Source organism: Pogoniulus pusillus, chromosome 9 (assembly GCF_015220805.1).
Source record: "Pogoniulus pusillus isolate bPogPus1 chromosome 9, bPogPus1.pri, whole genome shotgun sequence".
Classification (NCBI taxonomy): Eukaryota; Metazoa; Chordata; class Aves; order Piciformes; family Lybiidae; genus Pogoniulus; species Pogoniulus pusillus.
Window position 1 is genome coordinate 37,983,842 of NC_087272.1, and position 19,085 is coordinate 38,002,926.

The 19,085-nt window shown below is 48.2% G+C and overlaps 1 protein-coding gene across 8 annotated transcripts in view; it reads right to left on the reverse strand.

The window, feature by feature from the left end:
• FRYL (FRY like transcription coactivator) overlaps positions 1–19,085 on the reverse strand; it is a 245,094-nt gene that overhangs the window by 202,729 nt on the left and 23,280 nt on the right. For 6 of the 8 annotated variants that reach the window (XM_064149246.1, XM_064149250.1, XM_064149244.1 and 3 more), the window contains exon 3: positions 3,361–3,741. The exons of 1 other annotated variant lie outside the window; for it this stretch is intronic. In XM_064149246.1, the coding sequence (XP_064005316.1) occupies positions 3,361–3,535 (175 nt within the window). In that variant the 5' untranslated portion in view covers positions 3,536–3,741. The remainder of the gene's footprint in view (positions 1–3,360; positions 3,742–19,085) is intronic. One more of the 8 variants, XM_064149243.1, reaches the window with a different exon arrangement.

The window sequence follows — 19,085 nt, forward strand, 5'->3', positions numbered from 1 at the left end:
AGGTCAGATAACACCAAATGCATCTTTCAGGCTTTGCATGCCAGGAATAGGAGGTTTTGTGTTTGCTTAAGACCTTCTAAAACTTCTATGCTTTAAAACAGGACACAAATTAATTGCTCACTTGGTAATTCATTTAAATTCTTATTAATACAGGAAAGTTCTTAAGTAGTAGGCAGTAAGGAACAGAAAGGTAAAGGAAAAAACCAACACTACCTTACTTTCAATTTCAAACATATCTACAGCACACAACACTTAGACTTTGAACACACATCAAGCTCCTGAAGAGCTTCATTATATGAATTTCTGTGGTACATTAACACCACATCTGCTGACACCAAGGAGGTAAATGCTTGATTGTTCCCCCTCCCCCCCCAAAACCATTCTATTGTTTTATTACCTGTTTGATCAGCACCTGCCTTCTGCAGCATATCCAACTGGTACACACAGCAGTTCTCCTGCTCTGTGCCAGCAGAACAGCTCATTCCATTACCAAGAGACCAAAATAGAAATAAGCAGATAATTTAAAGAGGATTCAGCTACTCTCTGCTATTGTAAAAGCATGATCCCAGAACAGACTGTAAGCCTGCCTTTGGCAAATGATGGCATCACACACTTCAGTGCTGGTAGTCAGGCACTGCTGCTTTCCACACCACTCCTAATAATCACCATTCAACAACTGTTAGATGAGCAAAAAGAGGAGAATTCATTTTCAACAGCAGGACTGCTGTGGTCTGTGTTTGTTATCCTTGTTTGCTTGAGCTATTGACAGAGCACTGAATGAGGCTAGATGAAGGCATCTACAGACTACAGAATTTTCTTCTAACTTGGCACAATGAATTTGTTTACTCTGCAACTGTAAGAGTTGAAATTAAATATTATTTAGAAGTGAGAGCTATAAATAAAACAGAAGGGCAACAAGGCTGGGGAGAGGCCTTGAGCACAGCCCTATGAGGAGAGGCTGAGGGAGCTGGGATTGCTTAGCCTGGAGAAGAGGAGGCTCAGGGGAGACCTTATTGCTGTCTACAACTACCTGAGGGGAGGTTGTGGCCAGGAGGAGGTTGCTCTCTTCTCTCAGGTGGCCAGCACCAGAACAAGAGGACACAGCCTCAGGCTGTGCCAGGGGAGATTTAGGCTGGAGGTGAGGAGAAAGTTCTTCCCTGAGAGAGTCATTGGACACTGGAATGGGCTGCCCGGGGAGGTGGTGGAGTCGCCGTCCCTGGAGCTGTTCAAGGCAGGACTGGACGTGGCACTTGGTGCCATGGTCTGGCCTTGAGCTCTGTGCTAAAGGGTTGGACTTGATGATCTGTGAGGTCTCTTCCAACCTTGGTGATACTGTGAAATTTAGCACATCACAGAAGTAGAATAGGCAAGCTAAGAGTCAAACTAGAGAGGAGCAGATTTAGACTGGATGTTAGGAACAGTAGTGGAACACCAGAACAGGGTGCCCAGGCAGGTGTCAGGGGTCCAATCCCTGGAGGTATTAAAGGTGAGGCCCAAGAGGGCTTTGGGCAACCTGATCTAGTTGAGGATGTCCTTGCTGACTGCAGAGGGCATTGGACTTTAGGGCTCCCTTCCAACCCATACCATTTTACAGTTCTATGTCTATGGAGATACTTGAGCTGTGCACATCACAGCACTATCCAAGTGTATACTTCAGGGCTCTAGAGCAAAGCTAGAAGAACATCATCCTTTCAGATACTTTGAGTTTCTGAGCAGTGTTTTCAAATGTGTAAGCAAGAAGGCCACTCACTGTGGCCTTTCAGTATCTGAAGGAGGGCTACAAAAAGCTGGGGAAGGACTATTCAGGATATCAGGGAGTGACAGGACTGGGTGGATTGGAGCAAAGCTGGAGGTGGGGAGAGTCAGCCTGAACGTGAGGAGGAAGTTGTTGAGCAGGAGAGTGGTGAGAGGCTGGCAGGGGTTGTCCAGGGAGGCCCCATGGCTGGAGGTGTTTAAGGCCAGGCTGGCTGAGGCTGTGTGCAGCCTGCTCTAGGGTAGGGTGTCCCTGGGCATGGCAGGGGGGTTGGTAGTAGATGATTTTTGTGGTCCCTTCCAGCCCTGCCTGATTCTGTGATTCTAAGAACATTCCTAGCAGATTTTATTGTGTAAGAAGTTTTTACTACTCCACACCATTACAAAATCAACTTGTTCTAATTTGTTACACACAGCAACAAGACATTTAACAAAGCAGAGCTGTCCTTGCTGCCCCTAGCTACCAATTAACACATTAAAAAACAAGAAGTGATTCATATCACAATCAGAAAGGCCAATGAAAACCTTTCCAAGGAAATCCCAACTCTCCTACTATCACAACCCCACAGTGCCAGAGTTAAGGGCCACCACCTGATAAAACAGATGTCACCATCTCTTATCCATGCAGTTAGACACATAAGGAAAAAAATTCAAGGCCCCACTAATTCCTGAAAATAGCCACCACATAGCCAAGGGTAAACACTCTGCATCTGAGAGCCATCAGGAAGTAAGATCATAAAGGTTCAGGACCTTGCTATTTTAGCAGGAGGCAAAGAGACAGAAAAGTAAAACTCAATTTTCCACTGCCACTCAGCTGAACTGTCTGAACAGGGAACATTAACTCATTCTACTTCTTGTTAGCACAACACATTAACATTGAGAGACTCACAGGGAGTAAAACTATATATCTCTTTAGGGTAAAAATTCTCTCTACAATGTCCATATTTTAACTTCACTTAATTTACACATTAGGTTGATTGGGGAAAAAAAAAACCAACAACAAAATGCAATCTTCAAAACACTACAAGAGGAAAGTGTTAGTTGAAATGAAATGAAATAGTAAAGTAGCCACTAGTAAAATAATCAATAGTAAAAACCAAACAAAACCAACAAAACAAATAAAGAAACCTAAAACCATACACCAAAAAAAAAAAAAAAAACAAACAAACTCCCTCTTAACTCCTTCAAAAAAATTTGGGGATCTGAAAACCAGGGAGGAAAAAGGAGACGGAAAATTTGAACCCTGCAGTGCAGTCAGAGCTCTGTGCAGCACACATCCATCAACTCTTAGTGCTTAATCATAGTTAACAGCCTCATTTAACAACTTAAAGAGGAATATTTATCCCAGAAAGAGGGGAAAAAAGTCCCACAGCCCTGCAAAAACACAAGGACTACGTTAGAAATGCTCTTAAAACTGCTTTCAGGTAGGTCATTACCAGGCTTAGTGTGGCAGTTTTAGAACTACTTCACTGTTACAGGCAACTTCACCACAACTCTGACACAAAAAAAGTCTTAGAGAGTCAAATTCATCAATTTAGCAAAATAATCCTGACCAGAAGACACAGCTTAGTGATCAGCTTTGAGCAGGTTGCTGGCAGGGATACATACTGTCACCAGGATGTAAAACATGTGCCTCCTCATCTTCATCTATGGTCTGTCCTAGTGCAAACAGCCTGACACGTCTCATCTTCAGCAGCCGTGGGGAGGTTTCCCTGGCAGGACTCCCAGCATCCAGAACTGCATCTCCAGAAACGCTGGGAACAATTTTTTTCAGGAATTCCATTTTTTTACATGCCCTCTGCCTTCCCAGCACCAATCACTCCGGCAGTTCAGCTCCACGTTACAGAGCGCGGCTCCCACACCAACTTCCTTGAGCAGAGAGGTAAGACTTCTCCTACTGATGTCATGTTGAACCTGGGTGGTGCCAACAGCAGCACGTCAGCTGCCAGCTGCTCCCAGGCAGATTTTAAAGACGTCTAGCTGTGGGGACTGATAAGAAAACCAAACAACAACAGGTCTGTACATTAACCAATGCATGCTAAACGCTGCACTTGCAGCAGACACCACGTTTAGCACCGCAGCAGCTTTAGGCACTAATAAAACACAGGCATTTTCAAATGGCTGACAGGTTTCAGTAGCTCTTCATTTTCAAGAGGTGCAGAGAGAGGGTTCATCTGCATTTGGCAGATAATACTTATCACACAGAAAGTCTACCTACCAGCTTCATAAACAAAGTGTCTAGCAGCACCACAGCTGAAGCCCATTCCCACATGCTTGTAGACACTTGACATGAAGATAGAAACATTCACAGAATCATAGAATCAAGCAGGTTGGAAGAGACCTCCAAGCTCAGCCAGTCCAACCTAGCACCCAGCCCTGGCCAAACAACCAGATCACGGCACTAAGTGCCCCAGCCAGGCTTGGCTTCAACACCTCCAGGGGTGGCAACTCCACCACCTCCCTGGGCAGCCCATTCCAATGCCAATCACTCTCTCTGACAACAACTTCCTCCTAACATCCAGCCTAGACCTGCCCTGGCAGAACTTGAGAGTGTGTCCTCTTCTTCTGTTGCTGGTCATCTGAGAAGAGACCACCCCCACCTGGCTACAACCTTCTTTGAGATACTTGCAGACAGCAATGAGGTCACTCCTGATCCCCCTCTTTAAGTTCTGGTTTGTGGCTCTGAGGCTGTATTAGCAACTTTTAATATTCAAATCACCCTCCAGAAAAAGTACAGAAATAACCTATCTCGTGGTGGCTGATAACCACTTGATCCCTGGCACTGCTTCTCCTAACCTGTCTCATGGTGGCCAATATCCACTTGATCCCTGGGGTTGCTTCTCCTAACCTGCCTCATGGTGGCTGATACCCACTTGGTCCCTGGGGCTGCTTCTCCTAACCTGCCTCATGGTGGCTGATACCCACTTGGTCCCTGGGGCTGCTTCTCCTAACCTGCCTCATGGTGGCTGATACCCACTTGATCCCTGGGGCTGCTTCTCCTAACCTGCCTCATGGTGGCTGATACCCACTTGGTCCCTGGGGCTGCTTCTCCTAACCTGTCTCATGGTGGCTGATACCCACTTGATCCCTGGGGCTGCTTCTCCTAACCTGTCTCATGGTGGCTGATACCCACTTGATCCCTGGGGCTGCTTCTCCTAACCTGTCTCATGGTGGCTGATACCCACTTGGTGCCTGGGGCTGCTTCTCCTAACCTGCCTCATGGTGGCTGATACCCACTTGATCCCTGGGGCTGCTTCTCCTAACCTGCCTCATGGTGGCTGATACCCACTTGATCCCTGGGGCTGCTTCTCCTAACCTGCCTCATGGTGGCTGATACCCACTTGGTCCCTGGGGCTGCTTCTCCTAACCTGCCTCATGGTGGCTGATACCCACTTGGTGCCTGGGGCTGCTTCTCCTAACCTGCCTCATGGTGGCTGATACCCACTTGGTCCCTGGGGCTGCTTCTCCTAACCTGCCTCATGGTGGCTGATACCCACTTGGTCCCTGGGGCTGCTTCTCCTAACCTGCCTCATGGTGGCTGATACCCACTTGGTCCCTGGGGCTGCTTCTCCTAACCTGCCTCATGGTGGCTGATACCCACTTGGTGCCTGGGGCTGCTTCTCCTAACCTGCCTCATGGTGGCTGATACCCACTTGGTGCCTGGGGCTGCTTCTCCTAACCTGCCTCATGGTGGCTGATACCCACTTGGTCCCTGGGGCTGCTTCTCCTAACCTGCCTCATGGTGGCTGATACCCACTTGGTGCCTGGGGCTGCTTCTCCTAACCTGCCTCATGGTGGCTGATACCCACTTGGTGCCTGGGGCTGCTTCTCCTAACCTGCCTCATGGTGGCTGATACCCACTTGGTGCCTGGGGCTGCTTCTCCTAACCTGCCTCATGGTGGCTGATACCCACTTGGTGCCTGGGGCTGCTTCTCCTAACCTGCCTCATGGTGGCTGATACCCACTTGGTCCCTGGGGCTGCTTCTCCTAACCTGCCTCATGGTGGCTGATACCCACTTGGTCCCTGGGGCTGCTTCTCCTAACCTGCCTCATGGTGGCTGATACCCACTTGGTGCCTGGGGCTGCTTCTCCTAACCTGCCTCATGGTGGCTGATACCCACTTGGTCCCTGGGGCTGCTTCTCCTAACCTGCCTCATGGTGGCTGATACCCACTTGGTCCCTGGGGCTGCTTCTCCTAACCTGCCTCATGGTGGCTGATACCCACTTGGTGCCTGGGGCTGCTTCTCCTAACCTGCCTCATGGTGGCTGATACCCACTTGGTGCCTGGGGCTGCTTCTCCTAACCTGCCTCATGGTGGCTGATACCCACTTGGTCCCTGGGGCTGCTTCTCCTAACCTGCCTCATGGTGGCTGATACCCACTTGGTGCCTGGGGCTGCTTCTCCTAACCTGCCTCATGGTGGCTGATACCCACTTGGTGCCTGGGGCTGCTTCTCCTAACCTGCCTCATGGTGGCTGATACCCACTTGGTGCCTGGGGCTGCTTCTCCTAACCTGCCTCATGGTGGCTGATACCCACTTGGTGCCTGGGGCTGCTTCTCCTAACCTGCCTCATGGTGGCTGATACCCACTTGGTGCCTGGGGCTGCTTCTCCTAACCTGCCTCATGGTGGCTGATACCCACTTGGTGCCTGGGGCTGCTTCTCCTAACCTGCCTCATGGTGGCTGATACCCACTTGGTCCCTGGGGCTGCTTCTCCTAACCTGCCTCATGGTAGCCAATATTCACTTCAAGCCAAAGGCTACTTCTCCATACATGCCTGGTTTACACATTTTTGTTTGTTTGTTAAGGGAAGTTCAAACACTGCTCTGTATTCAGCTTACAGGAGCCCTTACTAAAGATGTCTTGCATTTTGAAGCAGAAAGATCAGAATGAGGCAAAAAGAACCAAATATGTTAGCACAGAAGACTCTTCCTTCATGCTTTCTACATTTAGGAATACAGATTTTTGCATGATGGAAAACATTCTTCTGTTTCCTAGACTTGAATCAGAGATCCACAGGCATGCTGCTAGGTAGCATTCCCACATCACTCAGAGGACATTGACTACCACTCATTCTGAAAGGCTGAGTGGCAGCCTGCATGCTTGTTTTCATGAAAGCAGCTCAGTGTCCAAGTAGACAGAAAGCATTCAATACAGCTGTCCAAAGTAAATACATATACATTTCAATGCACATTCCCCCAAAAGAAGGCATTGAATCTGAAATCCACTGCTGTGTCCAGCTCCTGAAGAAGAAAATAGGCCAAGGTAGACAGTAACTGTTTCAGATGCCAAGAGTTGCAGTAGCCTCTCAAGAGGCTGCTCAATTGGATCAAGCTATCAGCCCTATACTGACCAACTCTGCTATCACACTTTTGAAGTCTTAGACCTAGTTAATGCCACAACTTGAACAATTTGGTACAAGTTCATTAAAGCTGCCAGTTAGGACATTTTTCAAGTTCTATACAGACTGGTGTCCCCACCATAAGAACACAGAGCTGTTGGAGGGACTTCAGAGGCCACAAAGATGCTCCAAGAGCTGAAACACCTCTGCTGTGAGGACAGGCTGAGGGAGCTGGGGATATTCAGCCTGGAGAAGAGAAGGCTCCAGGGGGACCTTAGAGCTGCCTGCCAATACCTGAAGGGATCCTAGAGGGAGACTGCACAGGGACTTTTTGGGAGGGTGTCTAGAGACAGGACAAGGGGGAATGGTTTGAAGCTGAGGCAGAGCAGGGTTAGATTGGAGCTGAGTCCTTCAGCAGGAGTGTGCTGAGACTCTTGAATTTGTGGCTGCCTCCTCCCTTGGGGTGTTCAAGGCTGGATGAAGCCTTGAGCAGTTGAGAGGTTCTCCTGACCATGATGGGAAGGTTGGAGCAATGATCTCTAAGGTCCCTTACAACCTAAGCCATTCCATGAAAACATGACACCTTTTGTATTCAGTGCTGCATTAACATCTCCCAAATATTCAAATCATTCTGTATCTCCCTTGTAAATAAATACCAAATTCTTCACAACTTCTCCCCATGCAAATGAATACAAAATTCTGACCTTAGCATAAAAACAAACACATTGATAGAATATTTTTCCTGCACTGAAGGATTTGGGACACCTAGTAAAAAAAATGTATCTGGGCAACAGCATCGCTCACAGGTTGTTGGCTTTTTTTTCCCCATCAATACAAAAGAAAAGGTACACAAAAGGTATTCTCAGAGGAGCACTTTATACTTTTCCAGAATGATCACAGAATCAGTCAGGGTTGGAAGGTACCACAAGGAGCAGCCAGTTCCAACCCCCCTGCCATGCCCAGGGACACCCTACCCTAGAGCAGGCTGCACACAGCCTCAGCCAGCCTGGCCTCAAACACCTCCAGCCATGGGGCCTCAACCACCTCCCTGGGCAACCCAGTCCAGCCTCTCACCACTCTCCTGCTCAACAACTTCCTCCTCACCTCCAGCCTCACTCTCCCCACCTCCAGCTTTGCTCCATTCCCCCCACTCCTGCCACTCCCTCACCCCCTCAAAAGTCCCTCCCCAGCTCTTTTGTAGCCCCCTTCATATCCTGGAAGGCCACAAGAAGGTTCCCTGGGAGCCTCCTCTGCTCCAGCCTGCACAGCCCCAACTCTTTCAGTCTGTCCTCCCAGCAGAGCTGCTGCAGCCTCTGAGCATCCTGGTGGCCTTATGAGATACTATAAGGATGATTTGTGATTATAAAAGACCATAAGGCATGACAAGCTCAAGCAATCATTTATTCATAACAGCATTATGTTCTATAGATTTGGGTTTTATTGCTTGTTTACCTTTGAAATCTTGCCACAGAGCTACTTTGCTCTTTGGGAACAAAAAGAGAGAAATTCAGACACTTCTGTAAGACTGAGAATACTTCCAACCATCAACTAACCACCTCCCAAACTGTACTTTGCAAAGAAGAGGGTAATTAGATATTTGAAGTTATACCTAATTCAAAAAGGCCCAAGCTAGATGAAAGAGTGTTCTTATTATGCAGGTGGACACAGAGTGTCCAGTTCTAGGCTCCTCAATTCAAGAGAGATGTTGAGATACTGGAACATGTCCAGAGAAGAGCAACAAAGCTGGTGAGAGGCCCGAACCAAAAACCCTATGAGGAGAGGCTGAGGGAGCTGGGGGTGTGCAGCCTGCAGCAGAGGAAGCTCAGGGCAGAGCTCATTGCTGCCTGCAGCTGCCTGCAGGGAGGCTGTAGCCAGGTGGGGTTGGGCTCTGCTGCCAGGCAAACAGCAACAGAAGAAGGGGACACAGTCTGAAGCTGTGCCAGGGCAGGTCTAGGCTGGATGTTAGGAGGAAGTTGTTGGCAAAGAGAGTGATTGGCATTGGAATGGGCTGCCCAGGGAGATGGTGGAGTTGCCACCCCTGGAGGTGTTGAAGCAAAGCCTGGATGAGGCACTTAGTGCCATGGTCTGGTTGATTGGCCAGGGCTGGGTGCTAGGGTGGACTGGATGAGCTTGGAGCTCTCTTACAACCTGGCTGATTCTATGACCTTAGCAACGAAGCGCTCTGAAAGCTGCCAAAGAGAACACAGTCAGTGTAAGAAAGATCTGTGACACGATCTCACTTGCCACTGCCTTGAGTCTGCCTGCCTAGAGAATTTTCACCACGCTTATAAGTAAAAGACAGCTACAAAACAGACCCCACACACAGAGGGAAGCACCCTTTTGGAGGAGAGCCTCACTGCCCTACACCCCACCACAAACCTGTTATTTGATGAGTCTCTTCATGAAGAACGATCATAGAACCAAGCAGGTTGGAAGCGAGCTCCAAGCTCAGCCAGCCCAACCTAGCACCCAGCCCTGCCCAACCAACCAGACCATGGCACTAAGTGCCCCAGCCAGGCTTGGCTGCAACACCTCCAGCCACGGCCACTCCACCACCTCCCTGGGCAGCCCATTCCAATGCCAATCACTCTCTCGGTGAAGAACTTGCATGGCAAGCCTCCAGTTTCCTAACACCGAGTATCTGTAAGCATCCCACTCCGCTGCAGCGGAGCCCAGCGCAGCCCTGCGTGCGGCCGCGGAGCACACCCCCCCTGCTGCCTTTGTATCTGCCGCGCAAGCCGGCAAGGCAGGGGGGGTTCGCAGACGGGAGGAAGCGCGGCGGTGCCTTTTGGCCTCCAGGGGATTCCTGTGCCGGTAAGGCACCGAGGAACCTCGGAACCCTGCACCTCCCGGCCCGGGCTCCCCGCGCCCGGCGCTGCGGGGGAAGGAAGGGCTGTGCCCGCAGCGCCCTCAGCCGGCGCCGCGCCGGGCAGTGCCCGGCCAGCTGCCAACGCCGCCCTCGGAGGCAGGCTGCTTCGAACCGGGACTCGTTGGCCCGCACGGCACAGCCCCCGCCCTGCCGCACGGCTGGGAAGCGTGCGCGGCTCGGAGGGCTGCTCTGCGGCGCTGGCCGAAGGCAGCGGCTCAGGGCAGCTTTGTGGCAAAGCTGGTTCCGAAAAGCGGCCACAACGCCGCTGGAGGTGCTGCAGGGCCAGCAAGGTGCCAGCATGCACTGCAAACCTCCGGGCACTTGCCCCTTGCCTTCACCCAGCTTCTTGACCACATCGGCAGGACAAACAAAAAGCCCGAAGTGAAAACTATTCCTCCAGCTAGGACACTGCTGCTGGAGGTATAGAATCACAGAACCAAGCAGGTTGGAAGAGACCTCCAAGCTCAGCCAGCCCAACCTAGCACCCAGCCCTATCCACTCAGCTAGACCATGGCACCAAGCGCCTCATCCAGCTCTCTTGAACACCTCCAGGGACAGCGACTCCACCACCTCCCTGGGCAGCCTAAGCTGTTCCAACCGCAGAGCTCAGCTCCAGTAGCATACAGGAAGGGAGTAAGTTTTGCCTCTTGAAAAGGTGAGTGGGGTTGAGGTCACAGCGAGTGGTCACTACCTCCGTTTGCAGCTCCTCAGAGCCTGAGCATCTTTGCAGCCACACTAAACACAGCCCTTAGCACACACCAGATGAGCATCGCTACTATTTTCTCCAGCTTGCTAATTTAAACCTGACATCACTCTTCCAAGTGGGAGTGAACGTGCTGAGGAAATAGAGCAACTACGACAGCAGCCAAGCATTTAGGGGGAGGTGGCAGTGGGAGGAGGGGGGAGTACAGGGAAGTTTTCCTTCTCGAGTCTCAGAATAGAAGCAGAATTTGTAATGTTTTGTCTTATTCCAACGACAACAATCTGCTTTTCCCTCAAAAAAAGTCAATATTGGACACAGTGAACTGAGAGCAGAATAAAACTGTTTTAAAGTTGAGTCTGCAATAAGGTACCACAATGGGATTAAAATCTTAAGAGGTACCACAGCTGCATTATATTTATTTGCCCATTAACAGGACACTCTTGGACTGGATGATCTTGGAGGTCTCTTACAACCTGGTTGATTCTATGATTCTGTCATTATTTCACAGAAGGAATGGTAAGACTAGGAAGAAAAACTCATTTCTTCCCCCCCCCTCCTCCCCTATATGCTGCACTTTTAAAATAACCACTTTTTTTTCCTATTGGAACTGTAACCCAGTCTCATATCTCTTTTTTTTCTTTAAACACAAAATACAGAGATAACAGAGAGCTGGGGGTGTGCAGCCTGCAGAAGAGGAAGCTCAGGGCAGACCTCACTGCTGGCTACAGCTACCTGACGGGAATCTGCAGCCAGGTGGGGTTGGTCTCTTCTTCCAGGCAACCAGCAACAGAACAAGGGGACACAGCCTCAAGCTGTGCCAGGGCAGGTCTATGCTGGATGTTAGAAGGAAGTTGTTGGCAGAGAGAGTGATTGGCATTGGAATGGGCTGCCCAGGGAGGTGGTGGAGTCGCCGTGGCTGGAGGTGTTGAAACCAAGCCTGGATGAGGCACTTAGTGCCATGGTCTGGTTGACTGGACAGGGCTGGGTGCTAGGTTGGACTGGCTGAGCTTGGAGGTCTCTTCCATCCTGCTTGATTCTATGAACATAACCCAGCAAACTGGATGCAGAGGGACACAACAGTTTATTGGTGATTCTGTGACAGTTTGGACCAATCACTTGTGAAAACCTGATGTATCTGAAGGAATTCACTTTGCATGTCAAAATGATCCAAACTTTAAAAGTTAAGAGGCTATCATATCTCTCACATAATTTAATATCCTGTTTGACAACTCCCAAACTACTTCACATTCACGGTTTCCTTGGACTGGTTCAGTGAATGGAACTCCACAGCCACACACCTAAGGACCAGGATAAGAAAGGACAAAGCAACACACAATTCTGCAGCAAACTATCTCTGCATCAGTGTCAATTTATTGTAGCTATTATTTTGCATTAAAACTACTTTAAACTTCAGCAATTTTGATCTTTCTGCAGTTGTGTTAATTGTTGGACTTTGGTTTTTTTTTTTCCAGCGTAAGCATGCAAATAGTTCTGGTTCTCCCTGTGTTTTTCCTCCAAGGAAATCTGATTTTGTTGCCTTAGAAATGAAAGCAACAACTAAGTGCCAGCATTTCTTTCAATTTTCTTTCCATCACTTCACTTTTATTTGCTCTGTATGGGGGCAGGGAGGGGTTTGGAGAGGTTTTTCTGAACAAGTGGTAGGGTTTTTAGTGTTGGGGATTTCTGGAGTGCTTTAGGTTATTTTCTTTCTTTTAAGAGCTTGGCTTCAACTACTTAGCATTAGAAGTGAAGCAGAAATCACAGAATCAACCAGACTGGAAGAGACCCCCAAGCTCGTCCAGTCCAACCTAGCACCCAGCCCTATACAGTCAACTAGACCATGGCACTAAGTGCCTCAGCCAGTCTTCTCTTGAACATCTCCAGGGACCTCGACTCCACCACCACCTCCATCCCAATGCCAATCACTTTCTCAGCGAAGAACTTACAGCATCAACCAGGTTGGAGAGAGCTCCAAGCTCATCCAGTTGAACTTAGCACCCAGCCCTATACAATCAACTAGACCATGGCACTAAGTGCCCCAGGCAGTCATTGCTTCAACACCTCCAGGGATGGCAACTCCACCACCTCCCTGGGCAGCCCATTCCAATGCCAATCACTCTCTCTGACAACAACTTCCTCCTAACATCCAACCTAGTCCTGCCCTGGCACAACTTGAGACTGCAAAATATTTCCATCAGAGGCTAAGCATACAGCACAAATGTTAGGTTCACCGACTGAATTATTACTCCCATTTCATTAAAAAGCCCCCAAATATGTAGTGTTTCTGAATTAGTTAATAGCTGCTCTTATCTTGAAGTCACCAGCAAGAACACAATGCCTTCCTGAGCTCATTAGAAGTTCCTGTGGAGATCAAAGTTATTCTTGATCCCACAGACCGATAAGGAATCTGGCTTCCTGTCACTAACCTCTTGCTTGTTCCTCGAACTGATGTGTCACACAAAATCTTTCAAACAGAAGAATCTCTTCAACTGGCAGATTTTCCTCAAATTAGGACTTGCATTTCCAAGCAAATCCCAGAGTAGTGCACGCTCTGAATCATAGCCATTCCCATGCAAGCAGGAACAGGGAGACAACACATCCTTACACAATCCCAGAACAGAAGCAGCCAGATTTTCCCCCTCTCCTCCTTAAAAAAGGATCCAAGTGAATGATGACAAGCATGATGTTGAGATTTCCATACAAAGAACACTGCAAAAACTCAAAGGTTCTGTGCTACAGCTACCAGTAAGTCAGACCAGCTATGGCATCACTGCTATGAAACTGGGTGTCTAAGGAATTAAGAGCTGATAAGCTTTACTGTTAAGCAATACAGAACTGCCAATTGTGAATGTAGGTTTGCCTAAAGAAAAGCCAAACCACAGAGAGCAAATGACCAGAGACCAAGCACACACATACACCTCCAGAATTAGAAACAGAAGTGGTCCAACATACATCTCAAACATATGGGCTCTTTGATTGATGCCTGAGATTTCACAGCCACTGTCACTGTTCCTGTGAATCAACCAATTTGGAAGAGACCTCTCAGATCCAGTCCAACCTATCACCTGACCTTGCTAATTAAAACCAAGTGCCTCATCCAGCCTGCTCTTGAGCACCTTTAGGGATGGTGACTCCCCAGACAGCCCATTCCAATGCCAATCACTCTCTCTGACAACAACTTCCTCCTAACATCCAGCCTGAACCTGCCCTGGCACAGCTTGAGGCTGTGTCCCCTTCTTCTGTTGCTGATTGCCTGGCAGAAGAGCCCAACCCCACCTGGCTACAGCCTCCCTGCAAGCAGCTGCAGACAGCAATGAGCTCTGCCCTGAGCCTCCTCTGCTGCAGGCTGCACACCCCCACCTCCCTCAGCTTCTCCTCACAGGGCTCTGCTCCAGGCACCTCCCCAGCCTTGCTGCCCTTCTCTCCACACCTTCCAGCACCTCAACAGCTCTCTGCAGTTCAGGAGCCCACAACTGGACACAGCACTCCAGGGGTGTCCTGACCAGTGGAAGAAGAACCTCCCTTGTCCTGCTGCCCACACTGTTCCTGATACTGACTTGAGAGACTACAGAAGACCTGTGGCCTTCTCTCACTTGCTATTTTTTCTATATCAACTACTAAGAAGAAGCCTTCTCACTGTCACAGTGAAAGATGGGAGGGTTCATTTTCAAACCAGCTGCCGAGGCTGAAATTACTTCCTCTATAAGGAAGATACCAAAGCAAACTTTACACCTTCCCAGTTCTCCACTTTCAAAACCACCTCCTCTTTTCAAGCTGATGTGTGTGAAAGAATTGCTGCCAGCCAGCAGACTGCCTAGGAATGGAAATACACAGAGGTGTCAAGACTGTCAATTCTGTCCACACCAGGACTATTTTTCATCACTCACACAGAAAAGCCAATGAAATGTGGCTAAAATGGAGAGCTGAAGCTAAGCAGCCCTTAAAGAGAGAAAGAGCTCATTTCCTCTCACAACACTGTTATTCTTTCCCTGACTCTGCTGCACCTTTTAGCCTGAATTCTTAGACCCTTAAATCAAGGGATTAGACATTATTTTTTCTTTCTCTTTTTATTGCATTGTCTGCACCAGAACTAAGTCTTTCTGAGCCAGGCATGCTGAGGAGGAGCTAAGGAGCAGAGGTGAGACCATTAGTGGTGCACTGTAAGTGGGAAGTGTCCAGACTGAGCGAGGCAGGATGCGTTAAGCCACGCTGGGCAGAAGCACAAGGGAGGGGACCTCAAGAGTTTCCACAGGAAAGCTCTGCTACCGTGTAGGAGATATCAGAAGTAGCTGCACCACTTGTGCTTCACCCAAACCGCTGAGAAACCACCTCTCATTGTCTCCCTGCCTTTCAAGTATTTGTTTTGCATGAAGACACAGATGTTTTCAGTAGCTGCCAGCCAAAGGACAGGCATTTACCAGTCCCCTGAAGACTTCTGGCTTCCATTCCACAGTGATATAATGTGGATTGAAACTGCAATATTGAGTCCTTACTGCAGCTTGTGCAGTTACTCTACCTCTTCAAGAAGAAGTTGCTCTTTCTTTTAAATTAAGCAGACACAGATTGTTTAGTCTGGAGAAGAGAAAGCTCTGAGGAGACCTTATTGTGGCCTTTCAATATCTGAAGGGGGCTACAAGAAAGCTGGGGAAGGACGTTTTAGGGTGTCAGGAAGTGACAGGACTGGGAGAAATGGAACAAAGTTAGAAGTGAAAGTCTCACCAGGAGAGTGGGGTGAGAGCCTGAAATGGGTTGCCCAGGGAGGTGGTTGAGGCTCCATGCCTGGAGGTGTTTAAGGCCAGACTGGATGAGGTTCTGGCCAACCTGGTCTAGGATAGGGTGTCCCTGCCCATGGCAGAAGGGTTGGAAGAGGATGATCCTTGTGGTCCCCACCAACCTTGACTGATTCTGTGATTATTTAGAAGTGGGATGTTAGGAAGAAGTTCTTCACCATGACAGTGGTAAGACACTGGCACAGGTCACCCAGGGAGGTGGTGGGAGCCTCATCCCTGGAGATCTTTAAGGTCAGGCTAGATGTGGCTCTGAGCAACATGATCTCGTGTGAGGTGTCCCTGCCCAAGACAGGAGGGCAGGAACTAGATGATCCTTGTGGTCCCCTCTAACTATGACAATTCCATGATTGTAAGCACCCCTCCAGGTCAACTCTTTTCATGCAAGCAGTTGCTGGCTGCAGATAGAGAACCAGCAGCATTTCCACAGCCAAAGAGAGTGTTAAAAGCAAGAATTTCAAGACACATATGCATACAAACAACTGTCTGTACAATTCCAGAGCTGTAATGGTGCAAAAACTAACCAAGACTAAAGTCAGTTAGCAGGTCAGTGTTTCTTTCTCCACAATCTTCTTGATGATGCTGAAACAGACTCTCAGGAAAAAAAAATCCACAACATTCCAAACTCATTTGAAGGCCAAATAGGTTTAATTTGAGGTGTCAAAGAACACCACTGAATAGTGCTCAATATATAAGCAGATGACATTACAACAAATACATTGTTATAATGAGAGTTTTTTGTTAAGTTGTCTTTATATAAATATAGTTGTGGCTGCCTCCTCCCTGGGAGTGTTCAAGGCCAGGCTGGATGAGACCTTGAGCAGCCAAGTTTAGTTGAGATCTCCTAACCCCACGGCAGAGAGGTTGGAGTAGATGATTTCTGATGTCCCTTCCAAACTGAGCCATCCTATGATATTCTGTCATGGAATCATCATAGATTAAGTTCAAAGAGCTTTAGAAAAAGGTTGAAGCCAGGAATTTTATGACTGCTGAATGCTGTTACAAACCCCCAGAACAAACAGAAGCCTGAGAAAGAGAAATTGGACAGAGGAGGTTCAAAGATTTCCCTCGCACATCCCTAGTCTGACACACAGAGAGCTTTTCCAACCCACAGATTAAGCAGCTCTCCTGTGGCTCTTGCTAGCATTTTCATCTTGTGCTTTGCAGATGTGTCATAGATGTTTCACATCATCTGAATGACATCAAGTGTGAGGTGCTTTGCAAGTAAGCATATTCTACCAAAGGTCTTCAGCTGAAATATCCCTGTAGTCGGGCAGCACAGTAAGAACTAATGTTCAAATGAGTGAAGCAGGAGGTGGGGAAAAAGCCCTACCAACTGTTAGTGAGGTCTACTGAGCTATAAAAAACCACCACACACACACCATCTTTTTTATAACAAAGTTTCCATCAAGAACTTAAATGTTTCCATTTATTTCCCCTATATCCATCTCACAATTTCTGTAGAGACAGCTAATAAAACTCCTCAGCCGGGCAGGAAGAACCAAGCACTGCTTTAATCCTCAATGATTAAGGAGAGGGGAAAGAAAATAATTAAACCCAAACCAAAAGCACACCACAAAAATCCCTTTTTCCTCTGCCTCTATTTTCTTAAGCATGTAGGAAAAACCACTCTTAACCAGACTTAAGTGCTACACCTGCAAAAACACTTGTGTGAACAGATCCATTAATTGCTCTAATTCCTGTTTAGCAATTGCATTTGCAGACAGAAACAGGGTTGGTTGGGTTTTTTTTCCAGCACAACTGATGCCCCAGACAGTTTTTCAGAGAGGTCACCATAACAGCTTGGAGGACTGACTGGATAAAACCCTAAGCAACTGGTTCTGCAGATCAGGGAAGGGATTCCAGGCAGTAAATTAATGACATGGAAGAAGAGTGGCAGCTGGCACATTTTTTTCCAGCAATATATTGTTTTTCCTTCTCACACATGGGTTTTAAAAGGAAAGTACTTCAGAGTCTCTCTGCTTTATCTGACAGGAAAATACACCCTGACAGTCAACTTGTCTTCAGCTTCTCAAGTGGAAAACCCTCCTGTTGATTGTCTGCACAAAAACACAACAGGCTTTTCATACTGAAGACAGACAATAGATACAATGCTATTGTTTTAAGCTTACTACTTAAGTGCTTCTTAAGCATCTCACAGTAAGCACAGAAAGTAAAACAATTACCGGGGTTGTTTAGCCTAGAGAAGAGGAGGCTCAGGGGTGACCTCATTGCTGTCTACAACTACCTGAAGGGACATTGTAGCCAGGTGGGGGGTGGCCTCTTCTCCCAGGCAACCACCAATAGAACAAGGGGACACAGTCTCAAGTTGTGCCAGGGAAAGTATAGGCTGGATGTTAGGAAGAAGTTGTTGTCAGAGTGATTGGCACTGGAATGGGCTGCCCAGGGAGGTGATGGAGGTACTGTCCCTGGAGGTCTTCAAGAGGAGACTGGATGAGGCACTTAGTGCCATGGTCTGGTTGACTGGCCAGGGCTGGGTGCTAGGCTGGACTGGATGAGCTTGGAGGTCTCTTCCAACCTGGTTGATTCTATGATTCTACTGAGAAGTATTCCAAGAACCAGATCAGTACCAAAGAGCCTTGCTTTCAGTAAGGAAAAACTACCCAATTCAACCTCGAGTTTTGTCACTAGAGCATGTTTTCTACATCCAAGACCAGGGAATCCTGGTGGACAATATCTTATCCATGGGACAGCAATGTGCCCTTGTGGCCAAGAAGGTCAGTGGGATCCTGGGGTGTATTAAGAAGAGTGTGTCCAACAGATTGGGGGAGGTTCTCCTCCCCCTTGACTGCCCTGGAATACTGCATATAGTTCTGGGCTCTGCAGTCCAGGAGGGATAAGGATCTACTGGAGAGAGTCCAAGAGAGTGCTACAAGGATGATGAAAGGGCTGGAACACTACCTGATGAGGAGACGCCGAGAGCTCTGGGGCTGTTTAGTTTGGAGAGAAGTCTGAGAAGGGATCTGATCAATGTCTGTAAATATCTGAGGGCTGAGGGTCAGGATGGAAGGGACAGGAACAGTCTCTGCTCACTTGTGCCCTGGAATAGGACAAGGGGCAATGGATGGAAACTGCAGCACAGGAAGTTCACCTCAACATGATGAAGAACTTCTTTACTGTAAGGGTCACAAAGCACTGGAACAGGCTGCCCAGAGAGGCTGTGGAGTTTCCTTCTCTGCAGACTTTCCAGCCCCATCTGGATGTGCTCCTCTGTGACCTGCTCTAGACTCTGTGGCCCTGCTCTGGGGGGTTGAACTCAAAGATCTCCAGAGGTCCCTTCCAACCCTAAGAGCCTGTCATCCTAGAAACATACATCATCAGCGAAACCTTTTAAAAGTGAGGTAGAACTAAAGCTGTCCAAAGCATGATAAACACAGACCAAGAGAACTACTTAGTCAGTATGACACTCACGTCCTCAAACACTCTGCCTCCACCTTTCTGTTCCATTTAGAAGATTGGAGATCCTACTTTTAATACTAGAAAATGTTATTTGCCTGCCTTGGGCAGCAGAAAGATAAGGAAAAGCTCAAAGTAAACTTCAACAGCAACACATTTATGGAGAGGACCAAAAAAGAATTGATGGTATAAAACTCTAACAGGAAACAGTGAAGCA